Below are 18,434 nucleotides of genomic sequence, written 5' to 3' on the forward strand. Positions count from 1 at the left end.
CACTGTATATCTGCATTATCCTAAGATACAAGTCTCCTCAGTACTTAAACATTAGCCTTTTTTATACATCAACTAATTTGTATTTTTGTTTCTTTGTTCTGATTTTTTTTTTTTTTTTACAGATAAAATGTTAGAATTCTATAACCATTCTTTATGGTATTCAAATAAATCTAAATTCCAGATTTTTTGCAAGGAAGATGGAAAGGCCAACTGTTTGTCCACTCCAACAGCTCTTGCAGTTTCTGTTCAAATGATATGGCACATCCTTGTGAAATCAAACTAGCCACTAAAAAAGCCAAAAAGTATGAGAACACATTAAAAATGTGCACACGCTAAAGTAATTTATATTGACAAATAAGGAATGTTGTTTATTAAGGCTGTGCTTTAAAAAGAGGATGTTTAGGGTTAAGTAGCCTTCATCAAGGCACAGAACTAGCTAGAGGTAAGCACAGCTGTCTGTACCAGACAAGTTACGTACAGCCACTAGTGAGGTGTGCATGCATGCAAACACAATTTAAAACTGCACAGCTGGTCTTTGTAACAAAACTGACCATTGTTAAAAGGAAATTCTTTGACTTTTCAATGGCCAGTTTTACTTCATTATTAAAAACATGGCAAATATTCCCAAACGTAAAGAAATATTTTAAACAAAGTGCTGCACAGATCTAAACCCTGCATGGTTGTGCTGTCTGGTCTAGAAGCATTTTGTAGACATCATAGGAGCATTTCACACAAAACTGAAAATGTCATTCAGATGACTAAAACAGGACATTTCCACAGACATTTCTAACGCTTTTACATTTTCAAGTAGTCGAGTTCTTACGGCCACTGGGTTTTTTAAATGTGTGCTACAGCAGTACAGGTTCATGGATTCCTTTAGCAGCAAAGGCCTACTTCAAGGGGCACGTGGTCTTTTCAGGTTGATCTGTTTACTGGCCTGTTCTTCCTCTTGTAGAGCTTCCCGGAAAGATTTCACTTTGTCTTTAATGAAAAAGAGAGAATGAGTAATGAAGTGCCTGTGCCCAGCACAGATCTTGAAACAAAGCCCTGATGCTCCACAGCCCGGCCCTGATGCACAACAAAGAACATTCCTCCACACAAAACAGCTGACACCACAAACAAGGGGATTAATATAAGCTTCAATTCAATACTCGCCATGCTAACAGGCTGCTTAGCAACTTAGTCCCTTTTTAGATGCTACCCCTGTTTCTAGGCAGGATAGGTCTGGAAATGGCACAATTTCATTCCCAGCATGTAACCTGTTGACACTGAAATTCTGCTTCTGACTTAAGAGTATAGGGAGATACACACCAGATGCATCCTTTTCCTTACTAGCACCTTCCAAACCATCCTTAGAGGCACACACAACTGTATTTAGTGTACAATCAGGCACTTATGTACATTCTAAAACTAGGTGGAGCAAATTCTACCCCCTCCTGTTTTTCTGTGAATGGGAAAGCATTTGTGATTAAATTCTGGAAGTTATTTAACAAAAATAGATGCATACATCATTCATTTATTTCACTGTAACCATAACAAGAATGGGAGAAACCTGAGAGAGGAAGTGTGGCATCCTTTTGTATATCTATTCCTGTCCCCCTCCATTCCCCAGTCACATTGCCAAGAATGGGAAGAAGGAAACTAAAATGACAGCATAAAAGGTGTCAGTTCCAGAGTGACAGGAATAAAAGCTGAAATACTCTGTGATCATTATGTGCCATGAGCAGAACACACAAGATACTGGGAGAATGAATTTTTGACTTAACAGTTCTTCCTTCCTGTAAAGCTATATATGCATCATGCTGCTTGTAAAGATGCAATAATCTCTTGGATAGCCTTTACCTCCAGTACATTGTTTCAAAAGCAGTATCTAGTACGTTCTCAAAGAACAAGAAGTCACCTAAACTGTGTTTATCACTGCTGGTGCCTCAAATGGTCTTCTTCTGAAGAAGAGGCCATCATCCATACATAAAAAGCAAAGGAATGTACCTCCAATGCTTTGCTAAAGTATGCTGGCACCAATGCATGCTTACAGGGCAAGCAGGCCACATCTTATTTGCTTGATGTATTCTTCTAACTTAGAGAACATACTCAGACTAAGTAAAGAGTAAGATTATCTTATAAGGAGTTTTTTAACACAGATGAAAAAAACTGACCCACACCCCTCAGCCCCCAACCTCACCCTTGAACTTTTACCAGTATAGCAAATCTCCTGGAGTCCAAAGAGTTTCAGAAACTAAACCTAAAAATTCAGCTCCCATGAGGTACCAAGCTGACAAGCTGGTTTTTGAAGACAAGTGCAAGAGTCAATTTTGGGCACTAAGAATTACCCCCAGTTTGTTTTTCACCAAAGCAGCTGGCAAAATTCAGGCAGAAAGACTACTGAAGCAAAAAGTAAGCGAACAACCAAGCTACTCAGCTTGATGCTACTCTTAAGCAAAATCTTTAAAATGACGGCCAGCTCCCTGCTGCACTGCAGACTGCAACAGAGCAGGAACTGGAAATTCCTGCTCCTTTTTCCTCATTGCATTACCTTATTTTTTCACAGAGTTCATTTGGATTTTCTTTTTCTCTCCTCTATTGTTTTGGAACAAAGGAAAAGAAAAGGAAAGTTGGAGGATCAAGTTTATACTTCCTAGAGGTAAAGCAGATAATTCTTCCTAAAAACTAGATGAACTGAGCACAGGGCAGGACAAGGGAGAAAAGACCCTAAAACGTAACTACACTCTTTTCCCCCTCCTCATTATTACTGTGAGTCTCCATGCCATATGAAAACACATGCTAATAATACACAAAAAAAGTGATTAAAAAGTAATCTACCTCTAAGTTCGGTCAGAGTATCAATTTTTTGTTCTAGAATTGCTTCAAGTTGGGTAGCGTAAGAATCCACATCATAGTCTACTTCTTCTGTCATCGCAAGAAGAGCTTTTTCCTCTTCCAGCCATCTAATAGATTCCTAGATAAAAATTAAAAAAACTAAATACATTAGCAAAATTTCAAGACAAGCTTCAAGACAAAGAGCTCAATTAGACCTTTTCTCAACATGACCACACTTTTTAGTTTCTAGTCACCTCAATGTAACAGATTTCAATCCTAATATTAAACTTTATTGTTAATTTGGCAAAACTGAAACCTTATTCCTAATTCAGCAATACTGTATGTTTTCTACATTGTTTCTTAATGCCAGCAGTCACACCACTAACAGGTAACCAGTTCTCTTCAAATCCAGAACATACATGGTTGTAAACCTAAGAAACTCAACAGAACTTTACGTCACGACTATATCCCTTCTAACAGGTATTGAAATTAGAAGTCAGACTTCAGTCTTAAGTATGGGCTGGTTGCCACTGGCTGTAACCATAGTGTCATTATACAGTCAAGGAGCCAAGACAATTCTGTTTGGAGAGTTTGGAAAGCAGCTGTATAAAAGAGCAGCTATTTTAAGCTCACTATTGCATGAGCTAACTCCCCAGATACTTAAAAGTACAGTAAAGGTTGGTTAAAGCAGCTCTTAGGCATCTTTGCACTGCAAGTATTACAAAAAATAAAAAAGAAGGGGGGTGGGGGAAGTCTTGCAGCAAAGAAGAATGCAACCAGCATCTTAAGGGTTACAGAACCATGCAAAACCGATCAGGAGAACTGTCCCCATTGGAAATGCTTTGATTTAAAAAAAAAAGCAAGCAGCTGACAGTTCTAGGCATGCTGTGCCTGAAATACTAAAATTAAGTCTTTCCCTCTGTGCACAGTAGCCCAATATTGAAAGCATGGTCCAAGCTCCATGTATATTTTCTGGCTTTTAGGACAGATTGGGATTTACATCGGGATAGGATTAATCTCATCTAATGTAAACTCGTACATCCTAGACACAAGGGAAGACCAACACCTCTAGAGCATGATTCATTCTGTTGGCCTATTTTAGACCTTTTGGTTAGGAAAGATGTTTTGTATGAGGAGCTTCCAGGAGGAAGCTGACAGAAGACAACTTCTACCTGGTACAGCTGGTAGATTTTGTATTGGTGCAGCCCACCTCCACCCACAGCATGAATGAATAAGCTACGCTCCAAACAAAGGGAGCTGTAGCTCAAACACGTTTCCTTCCAGTGGCTGCTGGGAGGAGCAGTAATCTCCAGCAGAAGGCCAGATGGACACACAGAGGCAGTAACATCTTCACTAATGCAGCTTGTCTCTCCGGAAGTTGCAAGCATTAGGAGACAGCTTAGGCATATGGCATATGACTTCCACACTTGTGCATGTTTTACTTCGGGGCTGATGTTTCATAATAACTAAATCTCTACATCTGTTGTAAAATGTGTTACTTAGCATCCTGCTGTATTATGAACACACATCAATGTTCCACCAAGTTAGATATCTAAATTGAGAAGAGTGTGTATTCCCTATAGGTTTAATAGTCTGCTGTTTGCTTGCAGCAGATGTGCCGAACAGACAGTCTGCCTGAAGACTCTAAGGTTACAAACAGAAGCAACTAATATTTCCTTCTGAAAACTAGTAACTCATACTTATTGCTACAATTTATTTGTGAATATAACAGGCTCCATGGCGCTGACCAGCACTACACTGCATGGGCAGTATTCCTTCCAAAGACCCCAAAGGGCAAGTGAAAACCTTTATCTGTAAAAAAGGAAGCAAACAGGCAATTAGAAACATATGTGTCTCTTCTGGATCTCGCAGGGGGTGATGTCACAAAAGGATACTCAGATCAGATACTTGGAGGGAGTACTGCAGTATCTTAGAGGGAGATGACCAAACAGAAATGCTGGTGATAGAAACATTACTATTAATTTTCAGCTCTGACATAGGAATATTGGCAGTGAAATTGAAAATGTCAAAACCCATCTGAATAAACTCCCTGTAACTAAGGAAACATCACAGTCACTAATGCTGGAAAAAAAAGAGACTCCAACAAAAAACACAGTGAACAGTAAAAATAGTAAAAAGAAAACAGCAACTTTTCTTACAATGAATGCAGTCTAGTTAGGAATATTTCTTAAGAAGAAAAGGAACATTTTACTTATTTTCTGGGATCATACAGACATATGCTTCTCTCTCATCATGGGGAAAAAGGTAAGTGGTTATGGGATCTATCCCTGTTTGTTTGCCACAACAGGCTTAGCATAATAAAACAATTTAGAAATCTCTGACAGCAATGGAATGACCAGATGACATCCTACATCTCCCAAGAGTATGCACTTTCACTGGGAAAACCTGAATTCCTAGATTAGGATAAAAGAAAGTAAAGCTCCATCTTTTACCTGGAAGACAGTCCTGTGATCTTCTACCACTTGCTCTTCCATTTCTACCATTTGTGACACAGCTTCATGGAAAGTAAACAACTGTGGAGAAACTTCCTCTTCCTAAAAACAATAGTTAAGCTTGTTAGTCTAGAAAAAACTGGCTACAGGAAATACATTGAACATGATCCATCTCTCCACAGAAGATAAAATAAATATGCAGAAGGAAGAACTTGTCAAAAATAGAATTTAATACTTCTACCAAGAGAATCTCCAGAGATATGTGGAGAGGGCAATAAATTCAAAATACTCATATAGTTAATTTTAATTTATATTCAGTAAAAATTTCCAGCCGCTAATCCTAGTGAATACCAGAAAATAGAATATCCCACATTACAAAAACAAGGTAAAATGGTAATAGAGGAAGTCACAAGAAGGCGGCTAACTTCTAATAGGTTTTAATGCCTACAGAACACTGGTTTTCTGTCAGGGCTTTTTTTGTGTGTATATTGCAACAGACAGAAAACAATTTTCAAAAAAAGAGAACAGCAATTGTATTCAATACATTTCAGGAAATCAAAATAAAATTGATCCTTTGGGAAAAAAATGGAATGAATGTAAAGTGGGAAGTCTAAAATGTACACAGTGACTAAAATTAGAAGACTGCATAACATGGATTTACAAACGGGCAAATAGGGCTTCTTTAGAAACGAAGAGTTAGCAATCAAAGGGGAAAGCATTACGTAGGCTGTAATTAAGGTTTCAGCAAGTCAGTATAGTTCCTTATATGATGCCTTTGAAATCTTTTTAAAAACATACTGTAAAAATTTATTTTTAGTTCCACACGAACAATGAAAAAGTATGACATGGAAGGGTATCTGCCTGGAAGGACTGTCTAGTAGGAAGCTCTAGGAGTCACTAGCACATTCTTATAAAATAAAGAGTCCTGGAAGAAAAGCCAGTTACTAAAATGTGAAATACAGCAGACACCATGAAGTATCTGAGAAGACAGAAAGTAACTTAGGATAGTTAGTAAGAATTTTTCTTTTCTATCTTTCATCAGCATTTTCACAAATCAAATTTTAATCCCTGTTGAACATTTAAGGAACCAGGACTAGAGCCGATAATCGGCAATGAGGGGAAAATGCCTGTTAAAAGATGTCCCAGCAACCTACTCCTGCAGCCCGGACAGATGTGCTGGGAACATAATGTGTTCTGCCAAGCAATGCACTGGGGTTTCACCCCAGGAAAATCTGAACACCAGGAAGAGGAATGATGGGTAGCTAGATTTCTAAAGGCAAAGAAAGGGAAACTCGATTGAAATGGGTGTGGCATTCAGGGGAAACAACGCTCAAAAACACAAGGGTGTTAAATTCAGATGAGTGTCCCAGGATACTTCTAACTGCCTAAAAATATCTGAAGCTATACAGGAAAAAATGCACACTAAAGAACACCAGAGACTAGAGCAGACCCTGCCTAGACATTAAAAACACCAACCTGCAAGGGATAAAAGTAACACATTCTCCTCTCACACTTGAAGAAACATTTTTGGTTTCGTTTCTTTTTCTGTTATGGGAATGAACAAAACCATAAAGCGAAAGAGTGAAGAGGCATGCTGTCTTTACTTAATGATCTTGCTAACAGACTACAAATACACGTTACTCTGGATTTGTTCTGCCACTGTATTTATCATCATTGCTTTCCACCTAATGCTGTAAATAACTCACGTTTCGTTCACAAAGCAGTTTGAGATCATCTCTCTGAGGAGAGCTCCCCACACCCCACTGCACCTCCAAGTCGTCGACCTGATTGGAAGCATGGTGTGTAACGGGACGGCTCTCTCCTGAAGCACCAGGCTCAACCATCAGCTCTTTCACCCTATAAGCAGAAAATGTTTCATTTGTGAATTAGTAACTTCACTTGTAAAAAAGTCACAACAAAAAATAAAGCTCTACGGGTTTATGCACAATTAATTCATTTAATAAGGAGGATGATGTCAGCTTCACAAATTTAATGTACCTTTAGTGACAAAAAGATGTTTGACCAACTGCTAAAAAGCATGGACCATTGAATTTCAACTACTTACAGGTGCATTACAGTCCACCTTCTAGCAAGAGGCATTTTCCAACTAAAATCTAAATACTTTTAAGAGGGCAACCACCTCCAAACCCTCAATATTAACTCCTTAACAAGTGAGTAATATTTGAAAGAAAAGTTTGTTCAGCACCCTAAGCCTGTCTTTTTCTATGCACACAAGTGTGCTTTAAAAAAACTGGTCAATCAGTACCCCACTAGCTGTCATAAGCAAATCCACCAAGCATTGTGAGGAAAAATAATCTGCAACCAAGTATCTCAGAGAATAAATCAATCCTTTAATTAAAATAATTTCAAAGGTGAAAATATCTTAATAAAATGTTATGCTCTTTTAGCATGAAAATTGTTTAAAAGACTGATACTGACTGTCAAAAAAAAAAGGCCATTTAAAAGCAAGTTTATGAAACAGATACATCAAAGTCTGCAAGTATACCAAGTTTTAGAACATAGGTTTTCTTAAAGGGAAAAAATATTTTTTCAAGTAGCACTTATTTACAACAATGTAAACAGGTTTTCATCTTCAGAGTGATGAAAAGTTTTAACAATATGTATGTATGAAAATTGTTTTCTTAGAGATATTCAAATTACCCTTAACACAGACTTGTCAGATTTGGTCCACTAAATGTACAAAGGTGACATCACCATTTTTTTTAAAAAATGTATGAAGGAAACTAGCAAGCCTGGATACAGAGTGTGGATGTTTAAGGAGGGTGAACAAAATACTGGGAAGATGACTGCAGATCATGCAGAACCATCACCTGCCAAACAAAATAAAAACAAGAGTATGTGTGACTTCAGGCAAGGGGTCTAATGAAAGGTTGGGTCTGTAAAATTACATGGCCAAAAAGAAAACTTAAAAATAAAGATTCCATGTATAGAATGAAGTAGACCTGGTGACTGAAGGAGAAAAGTCGTCATACTCATAGGAAGGAGAGAGATCAGAGCGACTGCCACTACCCTGTGAGAAGGGAATGTCCGAAGGACTAATTCCAAATTCCTTTACTCTGCAGCAGCAAAATACACCAGCAAATTAAAAGAAAAATGTTCTCATAAACACAGTTAAAATGACAGTTCTTTTGTTTAGCATGCTTCTTTAGCTAGTTTAACTAGTTTATTTTTATATGAAAACACAAGTGTGCCAACATATTCAAATCTTCTGTAAACAAAGTTACAGATGACTAACAAAACTGAACAAACCCAGTGCTGCTGATTTGCAGGGGACTGTAATAGCAGTGTAATCAGAAGAGTAATTTCAGATTTCAGTTTGTGCAGTTAAAATTTGTTCTACATTCAATATTTCACCAAATGGCTCCTTTTAAAATGTCAAACAACCACAACTACAAAACTTTCATTTTATTCTGCCCCATCTTAAGCTGCGCACACACTGGTGTTCAGCACCTAAAACCCAACTGTACTATGAAAATGATACATTGCTAGAAAAAACTAAAATACTACACAAAACACATGAAGCTACTTTACAGTGACAGGCATTTACTCCACAACAGCATACAAATTTAACACCAATGAGGAGAAACAGTTTCAGCACTAGTATACTAAAAAGTAGGTGTTTAATTGCTTTTGCAGTGTCTTTTTCTGGAGTATGTATTCTTTAAGGGGTAAAAGACCCAACGAGTCTTGACAAATATGTAAGATCCTTTATTATGTTACTGTAAGAGGAGTAGATGCCTCATTCTCACCAGGAAGAAAATCACACAGCTGGTCTAAGCGAGGCAGATTTGCTACTAGCTACCTTGATTCAGACACAGAGAGATTTGGATACAGAGAGAAGTGGGTGATAAGCATTTCTAGCAGCCCTTTGTGCCAAATTAGTGGCTGGCCGGGGTGCCCAGCCAAAGAGGAGATGTGGTTCTGCTCTTTCACTAGGGCAAGCAGGCCACTAGATGGTAGTGTCTTCTGGCAAAACCAGGGTTTCTGATGGCCCAGAGTCTTGTTTGCCTACTTTGTTCTTTGCAGCATAGGGGGTCTTTAGGTTGCAGGTCTGACTGCAGAGACTCGCAGGACCTGATCACCCCATCTCCAGAGACATTAAACGAAGAACTGCAGCAGGGGAAGGCTTCTTTACCACTCACTGAAGAGAGACAAACACTTCCAGAGAGAGCAGTACAGGTCTCAGAACTGCAGCATTAGCCTCTGGAGGTTCAAATTTGTCTACACTGATTATAAAGTGACCATTGGATAATAAGACTTTTTACTCAGTGGTCTCAGATATTTGCCCGAGTTGGGAAGTATAAAATTTCATTTTATGTACGAAATACACTAGCAACTGCATGCAATTCCACCAAGGGGATTTAAAAAAAAAAAAAAAAAAACACATTGCAGAAAGGCATTTCAGCTAACAGCCCAGGGAATCATCATGAATACTGACTACCCTCATGCAAGAGATGGTGCCTCCAGAGCCAGGGCAAAACTAACTGTGGCACCTCCCACATTCCTTGCAATCCATCTCTAGATAATGGCTTAAATGCAGTTTCTACTTATTCTATTTTACATTGTAAAAAGCAACTATTTAAATCAAATGTGAGCCCAGATCAGTAATTTGGGTTTAAGCTTATTAAGAAATGCAAGTGTGATCAAATTATTCAAGTAGCTAAAAGAATTATACATCATTCAATAACACTATTCCAATTATCTGTCATCAACAACTGATATAGCTATAAGCAATAATATTTTCCATACCTATTTGCGTATCTTAATGTATTTAGAGTGTTTTCACATGATCCCATCCCCGGGGAAATCGTAGCAATCTGGAAAAAACAAGCCACACATTAATAAATCACTTTGCACAGATGAAAGGTAACTACATTTTTTTTTTTTTTAATTTCCAGTTTCACTTGAGATCTTCTACAAAAACTATCTACTATATACAGCTGTACTTATACAATGCCACCTCAAGGAGATAGAGTCAAGTCAAAAGCTTCAATTTAAGTATTTTAACCAGACCTGGAATATTAAGAATTCACAGAAATTCAGTAAACTTCCCCCCTTTCACTGTCTTGGTAACATAATCTGTAAATGCAAAACTAACTGAAAAAATTAAGACTCCTCAATAAAGGAAGTATGTAACTCAGAAAGTCTAATACATCCTGAAAACAATTACCAGATTATTTTTTAATGTATCTTTGTAGGCTGCTCTCCATTCAAACAGACTGCACACTGATTTGAGATCTTTTTGGCCACAGTCCAAAACTGTACTTAATACTAAAGATAAGTATGTGTTTAAGTAAAGATTTTTTTTTCTCTATTCGAAGTTCTCTGTAAACAATACTTGAGAGCTAACTTATCAGATGTATTTGGAATCTATAGGTCTTTCCTTTTCCACTTAAATAAAATACCCTGAAGATCTCACCTTCCTTCCAGCACTCAGCAAAAATAACTGATCAAGAAGCAGTGGCATCATAATTTGTCCTAGTTTCTCTCAGTAGTCCAATTTTTTCAACTGTGCTCCTTTCAGACATTACTCAGGACAAACACTTCTATGATCCTACACACTAATATTTTTTGTGGCAGCACAGCATCAGGAGACTGAAACTGATGAAGACTAGATAATCCTGGTCTCCTCTTTCCTCCTGCTATGATCCTACACACTAATATTTTTTGTGGCAGCACAGCATCAGGAGACTGAAACTGATGAAGACTAGATAATCCTGGTCTCCTCTTTCCTCCTGCTGCTGACATTACTGTACAAAAGCACAGGTAGTCATCCTGAGAGGCATTTTTTCTACTGGAGAGAAAGGAAAAATATGTGGTGGGAGGGAGTCAGTCAGAAAGTCTGAAGAGCCTGCTACCATACAAACTTAAGTTTAAGCCTCTAATACTGGTACACATTGGTTACTAACGAGAACAACAAGTGTAGCCTTAAAAAGATTATCTGACTGCAAGTCTCTTTATAAAGTGTTCTGGGTGCTAACAAAACCCTCAAGTTCTTAAAATCCTTCCAAACTCATTTAACGTGAAAGTATGCATCTCTTCCATCAGTTCAAGTTTCAGAGCATACCCAACACAGCACCTGCCATTAACACCAGGCGACTAGTCGCTCTGTTTTGAAGCGTTCCAAGTACAGCTGCTGTAAGGAAGTGCCACTGTAGGTGCCATCAGCTGTGTGGATACCCAATGCAGCACACAAGACTCCATGCACAAGACTCAGTCTGCTGAACAGAAGTGTCCACTACATCACACATCGTTCTCCTCCAACAAGCCCAGTCCAGGCAGGGACAGGAGAACCCCAACCTCTCTGCTGCTTGCTTCCTCCCTCCCAATTCCAAGTGAGGATGGGAAAAACTGCACTATTTATGGACAGGAATATCTTTAAGACTCACAATTACCATTATTCCGATTTCAAATGTGTCTGCATTGCTTATAAGCCATCACAGTGGGATCAATGGCCCTTTTGGGACACTGAAGTCTGCAGGTTCCCACTCCCATCCCAGCAGGCTGAGGGGTCTAGTACTTCAGCATGTCAGGGATGCAACACAAAGATGCAGCACTGGTTGAAAAATGAGCCTATTCTATGTAGCTACCTTGCAAATTCCAGATGATGATACATTATCCTATTGTGGAACTCTTCAAAAACAAAACTCTTTCAAAACTAAAGAGTTTTTGAAACTACTGAAGGACAAGAACTTAGTAAAACTGCAATGACTAATAACATCCAAAACAAGTTTTTTATGCTGACTGTATGCCTCTGGATTCCTTTAGAATGAAGCAGATCCTAGTCATAACTGTTCACATTATGAAGCTATTTTCCAAATATTTTTATGAAATTAAAAAAGATATATTTCCAAATCATGTTTAACCTTAAATACAGAAGGGAATGCTTCATCCTCAAAGGTCTAACTTTCAAAATTGCAACAGGAAACCCGTTAATGATGAAAGTCAAATAAAAATGAAGTGTAGAAATTACCAAATAAATTAAGAATAAATTTTGCTGATGAAATCCTTGACAAAAATTACATGTAAACAAAGACTAAAATCAGAATGTCACAAGTGGTCTAATACTGAGAAACTACAGTTTCTCAGTATTAGAAGGAGTAACAGAAGAATGAGTTTGAAACATTTCATCATGAAAGGGTTTTCTTAATTCTTCAGAATTTTAAGACAAAATAAGAAAATGTAAGAAAACAAGAAATATTTCAAGCATATTTCTACTCACTTTTAGAGGGGATATTTTTGCTTAATTTAGAACCATATTAAATATAAAAGAATGCAAGCTTTATCAGAAATTGAACATCCATATATCATGCATTATTCCCAATGGCATTCTTACACATCTGAATGGTAAAAAATGTTACAACTATCAGAAGAGTAATAATTAAATAAAAAAGCTTCACCAAAACAAAGGCAGCTTGTTAGCACTTTAAGGAGGGGTAAGGGTGATGGTGAGAACATCAAGAAATATTCACAAATGTTAATGATTCTACATACAGAGAATAACATCCAGCAGGCTACCTTTCCAAACCTTCTTAAGCTGTCTGGATGCACTAGCTGAAGATGCACAACTTAGCTTTCTGATCCTGTACAGGATTTATGAAGTTATAGAATCATTGAATCGTTTGAGTTGGAAGGGACCTTTAAATGTCATCTAGTCCAACCCTGCTGCAGCGAACAGGGACATATTCAACTAGATCAAGTATGTCTCAGTGGGAAAGAAAACAATCCTGTCTTTTCATCAGAAGACTTAAGGAGAAAAAAGATTTTTTTAAAAGCTATTTCACCTCCATTTTTTAATTAGAACCATACCTAACAGCTAATGGGAAGACTAGGCTGCCCCAACATAATGGTTTTCATGTGGTCTGAAGGCTTCTCTGGTTTCTAGACTAATCAGGAGTCTGCCAAAAGTAACCAACACAAACAAGCCTAGCAATGGGTGACCACTACAAAGAGCTTGCATTTCTTTAAGGAGAAATGTTAAGAATGCATAAATAAAAACAACTGGACATCAGTGGTTTTATCTGTCCTTTCCACCATCTGATTAATTCTGTTTTACTGTCTGATGCAAATGCACATTTATACAATATACAACCATTCATCCCATCTATCCAAATTATCTCCCCATCAACACCCAGAGCATATTCTGTTGTCTTTGATACCAACTTTAGTCTTTGTCACTAAGATCTTAACTCACCACCATACTTCCAGTCTACACCACCTTTTCCAAAATTCTGAGTCAAACAATACTCTCATATAATTAAGACATTATCAAAAACAAACAAAAAACCAAACCTCTTAAGGCAGAAGTCTTTCTAGCTAGGTGCCTAGCTAGGAAACTAGAAAGAGCAGTAAGAAAGAAAATTAAGAAAATAGAAAATAAGAAAAAAGGCCAAGGAAAAGCGAGAAGGGAGCATGTTATCTGAAAAGTCTCAATGAAAGTCTTGATCCACATAGTGTTAGTGGATAAACTTAAGTCCAACACATTGCCAGTAGCACGAGACCAATTTTAAACATAAAAGCCTAAATCCCCAGCATCTTTTCTCTTTGTAATTATTAGACCAAACAGTTAACCAAATCAACTTACCATACAGGTACGTGAGTTCTCCCCAATGAATGAATCTCTTAGTACCTGAGTAAGTTTACTTGCTCTGAAGGGCGTATGAGGTTTATTTCGGCCTAAGGCTCTAATGCACTCCTGAAAGAACAAATAGGTTTATGCATTTTTCTTTAACATGGGATGAATAAATATAATACAAATTCAATTCAAAATCAGAAGCCACAAGCCTTAGTTATTTTGCTGTCCCCTAAAATATCATTAAAATTTACCATTAAAGCTTGCATTCAAGACAGGTTAGGCTTTTACCTCTCATTAAGTTCAGAAGAGGTAGGAACTTAAAAAGGAGTTCGGAATCTAAAAATTTTAATCTGTTTGTAAATGTAATGTAAATGTAAACATCCAAACTGTTTACAACTACTGTAACCACCACTACCACCACAACAAAAAATCAGTGCGGATGTTCAATGTCCAGACTAACAATTACTTCTGGTTATCAGCTGCAAAAACCTGAATGAACAACAACCTCCACCAGCAGAAGCAGTGGGGACTGGGGCATGTGTTGACTATCAACTAAAAGCAGTAGCTTTGACTTTGCCTCTACCAATGACTTAATTTATAGCTCAGAAGAAAACAAACTTTCTGAAAGCATCCGCAGCTCACAAACCTAGTAAGCACAGTTCTCTATTGATATACTCAATATTGGAAGACGCTGAAGTATTAAGACAGTTAAGACACTTGCTTTAAAATATTCTTCCTGTGAAAAAAACAGGATAAAGTTTCCTCTTCTGCTCACAAGGCTATGAGACTAAACTAGTATTTGCGATTGGTTGGAGAGTTCCAGTGAGAAATATTTAATAATATTTACATCTATAAAGTAACTATAGAAGTTAAAAGCAGCAACTAAATACAACAGTGCAAAACCAGGACTCCACTAATCCAAAGATCACTTCTGCCCACTCAGAGCTCCAACATCAACTCATAAAACACTACTTACACAAACGAACTTTACATTTAAATTTTTTTGTTATCATTATTTTCATTATTAATTCCAGTTTCTGCCTTTGCATTAATACTTTGTGTACAGGCATCTCTTTAGAAGCACGGCTCCCTTCATACAGTTTTAATATGTCTGTACACACAACTTCAAACAACTATAATTCAAAAGCTTTTAAAATTAGAGCTTTTGTTTTAGCAGCACTAAGGGACAGAATGGATGTTGTGTTACAGGAATAGTTCTACAGTAGTTCAGCTAATCCTCCGGCTGCAGCCATATCCTTGTGGCCTTTTGAAATTTCCTAGAAACGGCTTCCTCTAGAAGTCAGGGTAGAAACTGTGGGATGATAATCCAAGAATGCATTGCAATTGTGAAACAGCATAGACCAGAACTAAAAATGGGCTCAGAAGAAAACTGCCATGACACAGAGAACATAACACACACACGGGCAAGTTGGCTTTAACTACAGTGAATATTGAAAAAACTCAGCAGTAATATGAATTTCATAAAATGGACACAGCTCAGACAAAGAGACTGAAGCTTGCTGAATGTGCTTTTCATATGCAAATGCTCAAAAGGACTCAAAAACTTACAGGTGAGCAAGGCAGTGCACTCTGAATTTTTAAGATTTGTACATTATTATACTTACATAAGGAGAAAAGCAGATTAGACAGGAAAAGCGACAACAGATTTTCAACAGGTGACATTACAAACTAGAAAAAGTATCAAGTGTGTGTTGAATTACTAATATGACAATCGGCAAGTTTAATTACGATATTTTAATTTACCGTAGTAAGTTTTACTTTGCTTACTCCTGAAAAATCTGAATTGGATTATCTCCTTATTAGTAAAAGGATTATAGGAGGACACTTCCAGCTTCTATATTAATGGAGTTTTTAACTACTTTTGCTTTTTATCACAGCTCAGACAACCAGGTAACAAAATGACAACACTACTTCCACGTAGAGACATTACAGAAATAACTTCCTGTAACAAAAATCTGAACAGGTTAAGACAGGACTGATATCCAGATAGAAACAGCAAATCTTGGATTAGCACCAAAGACCACTCAGAGCACACTTATTTAATTTGAACATGACATTAACATTCAATCTTGAATACAAATGGGAAAAGCTGTGTTAATATTTTTTGGGATAGAAGAAAAATGAAAGACTAGCCTATCATTGTATCTTCTGGTACTGCTGTTTAGACCTCTGCAAGACCTCCACCAATTTTTATTTCCCCTTCCCTGTATAATTTAGACCACAATCACTAGTACAGCAGCAGCAGAACCTTCTACCGTAATTATGAAAATTAACTAGGTATGTTGTCTGGGTATTGCACTGAAGGCACTAGCCAGTACAAAATCAACAAGTAAAACTGAAAAGAAAGAAAAAAAGCCAAACCAAATCAAGCAGCTTTATTCAATTATATTTGGAAACCAGTGATAACATCAACATAATCACATTATTTACTTTGGTGCTAAATCAAACCAGGCCACAGTTTTGGAACTGTAGCTTCCAATTCTTCCATGTGCCACACAATTTTGTAATGGCACACTATAGGTTACAATGTTGTGGTGTTTTGTGAGATCTGCTTAGTCAGATATAAGCCTTCCCCTAAGTTTATACTGGGGATAAAAAAGTAAATACAGTGATTTGGGCGTTCAGATTCTTTATCAAAACCACAGTGGTGGTGCTGAGGGTAAACATATGCAAAACCAAACAACAACAGACGTAAGTTCTGAGACATTGAAAACTGTTGTTTTCCCAGCTAGGATCAAAAAATTACATTCCCTATTTAGACTGAACCTCTTTCAAGCATTATAAAACAAAGAACAAAAAAATGCATATGAATATTTAAATAGTATTTCTCAGTTCTCTTGATGCGTCCTGGATTAATATATGAAAATGGGTAAAGTAACCATATCAGACAATCTGCTACAAGGAAGAGCAGTCAAAAAAGGATTCCAACTTTCAGGGGTTATTTCAATCTATTTGTTATTTCTTTCTGGATAAGTTGCTGTTGTGCTGCTTTACTGAATTAATTAACAGTGGTAAATAATTTAATATATTTTTTTATATATATAAAAAAACCAACTGAGTTCAGTAAGAATATTTCCAGTTAGTATTTCAAACCTTGAATACTCAAGTCAGTCACCTGTCCTCCCATTTTAGATATATATCAATAAAAATCTTCAAATTCAGCCATTGGGGTCTTTTTGTTGAAGGGTTTGTTGTGTTTGGTTGGGTTTTTTTTGAATTACATGCAAGTCGATAGCACAATGTTTCTGCAGTGTTTCTTCAGGCATTTAGAGGAAAAATCAATACATTATTTTACCTGTCGCATCAGCAGACAATGTAGACAAGCAAAGTCTGCAAAAACACTCATTGCTGTAATATGTAAGAGGTATCCACCTACTCAAAGGTGATGGAAACAGTTCAATTACCTTGAGTGCTAAAAGGCTCTTGTTAATTTCTGCACCTTCCAGTCGTGTCTGCCTATCTGCACTTGAAGTATCCGCTCCTCTTTCATTGCCAGCCAGATCAATCAGAGAGAATTTACCATGTAATTTTCCTTTCTTTCTGAGAATGATCTGAAACACTGCATGGCTTCGAGAAGAGTGTGCGTTTGCAGATGTCTGGCCAGATGTCCTTTGAACAGAAGAGAAGGGAAGGACATAGGAACAGGCAAAGGACCAAACACATTAAACATACTAACCTCAGAACATTAGTTTTTTTCAGGGCAGAGTCCTGTATTTTCCCACATTTGTTGACCACATGTCTAACGTTCTTGTGGACACTAGAGATGCAACCTTAATAAATGGATGTACACACTACAATTATACCTCTTTTTCCATCTCTTCGAACAGAAATGGAAGATTAGTAACATTTTACCTCCCTTTTAAAAGCAAGAATAATCAAAGATTTCAAAGAATCAGAGAGTTTGCATGTAAAATGCTGATGGCATTTTTATTTGCACAGGCAGTAGTCTAAGCACAAGGCTAATTTTAAAAACAGTGAAGCTAGATTCTTAAAAAAAAAGTTACGCTTAACCTCTGTCACTACGTATCAAGGCCTTTTAGAGCTGAAGAATCTGGCAGTATTCCAGGTTATAAATGATGTGAATTTAAGTCTGTAAGCTGCTTACATAATGCATGTAGTTCACATCCTGTAGAAAAATCAGTTATTTCTCTCTACGAGAGAGAGGAACTGTAAATATCTTTATTTAAAAGTTAGGCAGATTCCTTTCATGCAGACAACATCACCAAAAAACCCACTGAATTTTAAAAAGCCATCACTATGAAAAGACCTGAAAAAAATCTTGTTTCTGATTCCTTAATGCAAATGAAGAACTGGTATGAACTATGGGAGATACCTGCAGCTGTTGCCCATTTCAATCAGCTTAAGAACATCTTCAACACTTCTGACTTCCCGTTCCTGTAATCCCACCACCTGGACTTGCTGTTTACCATCTTCTAACACTCTTAATTTTGTCTTCCTGTTCAACAAGTCGAAAACCTTGGGGGGGGGGGCCAGAACAGAACAGTTAAAGGGGAGTTTTAAAAGACATTTGTATTTCAAATCCTGTA

General features: G+C 37.3%; 1 protein-coding gene across 4 annotated transcripts in view; it reads right to left on the reverse strand.

Annotated features, from left to right (window-relative positions):
• Positions 1-44: 44 nt before the first annotated feature.
• Positions 45-18,434, reverse strand: part of KIF2A (kinesin family member 2A) — a 42,126-nt gene continuing 23,736 nt past the window's right edge. For 3 of the 4 annotated variants that reach the window (XM_037373984.1, XM_037373983.1, XM_037373987.1), the window contains 9 exons: positions 18,221-18,363; positions 17,292-17,496; positions 13,876-13,986; positions 10,041-10,108; positions 8,234-8,347; positions 6,977-7,127; positions 5,271-5,372; positions 2,821-2,956; positions 45-981 (listed from right to left, as the gene is read on the reverse strand). In XM_037373984.1, the coding sequence (XP_037229881.1) occupies positions 896-981; positions 2,821-2,956; positions 5,271-5,372; positions 6,977-7,127; positions 8,234-8,347; positions 10,041-10,108; positions 13,876-13,986; positions 17,292-17,496; positions 18,221-18,363 (1,116 nt within the window). In that variant the 3' untranslated portion in view covers positions 45-895. The remainder of the gene's footprint in view (positions 982-2,820; positions 2,957-5,270; positions 5,373-6,976; positions 7,128-8,233; positions 8,348-10,040; positions 10,109-13,875; positions 13,987-17,291; positions 17,497-18,220; positions 18,364-18,434) is intronic. The other variant, XM_037373985.1, reaches the window with a different exon arrangement.

Source organism: Falco rusticolus, chromosome Z, assembly GCF_015220075.1.
Source record: "Falco rusticolus isolate bFalRus1 chromosome Z, bFalRus1.pri, whole genome shotgun sequence".
In the NCBI taxonomy this organism is placed as follows: Eukaryota; Metazoa; Chordata; class Aves; order Falconiformes; family Falconidae; genus Falco; species Falco rusticolus.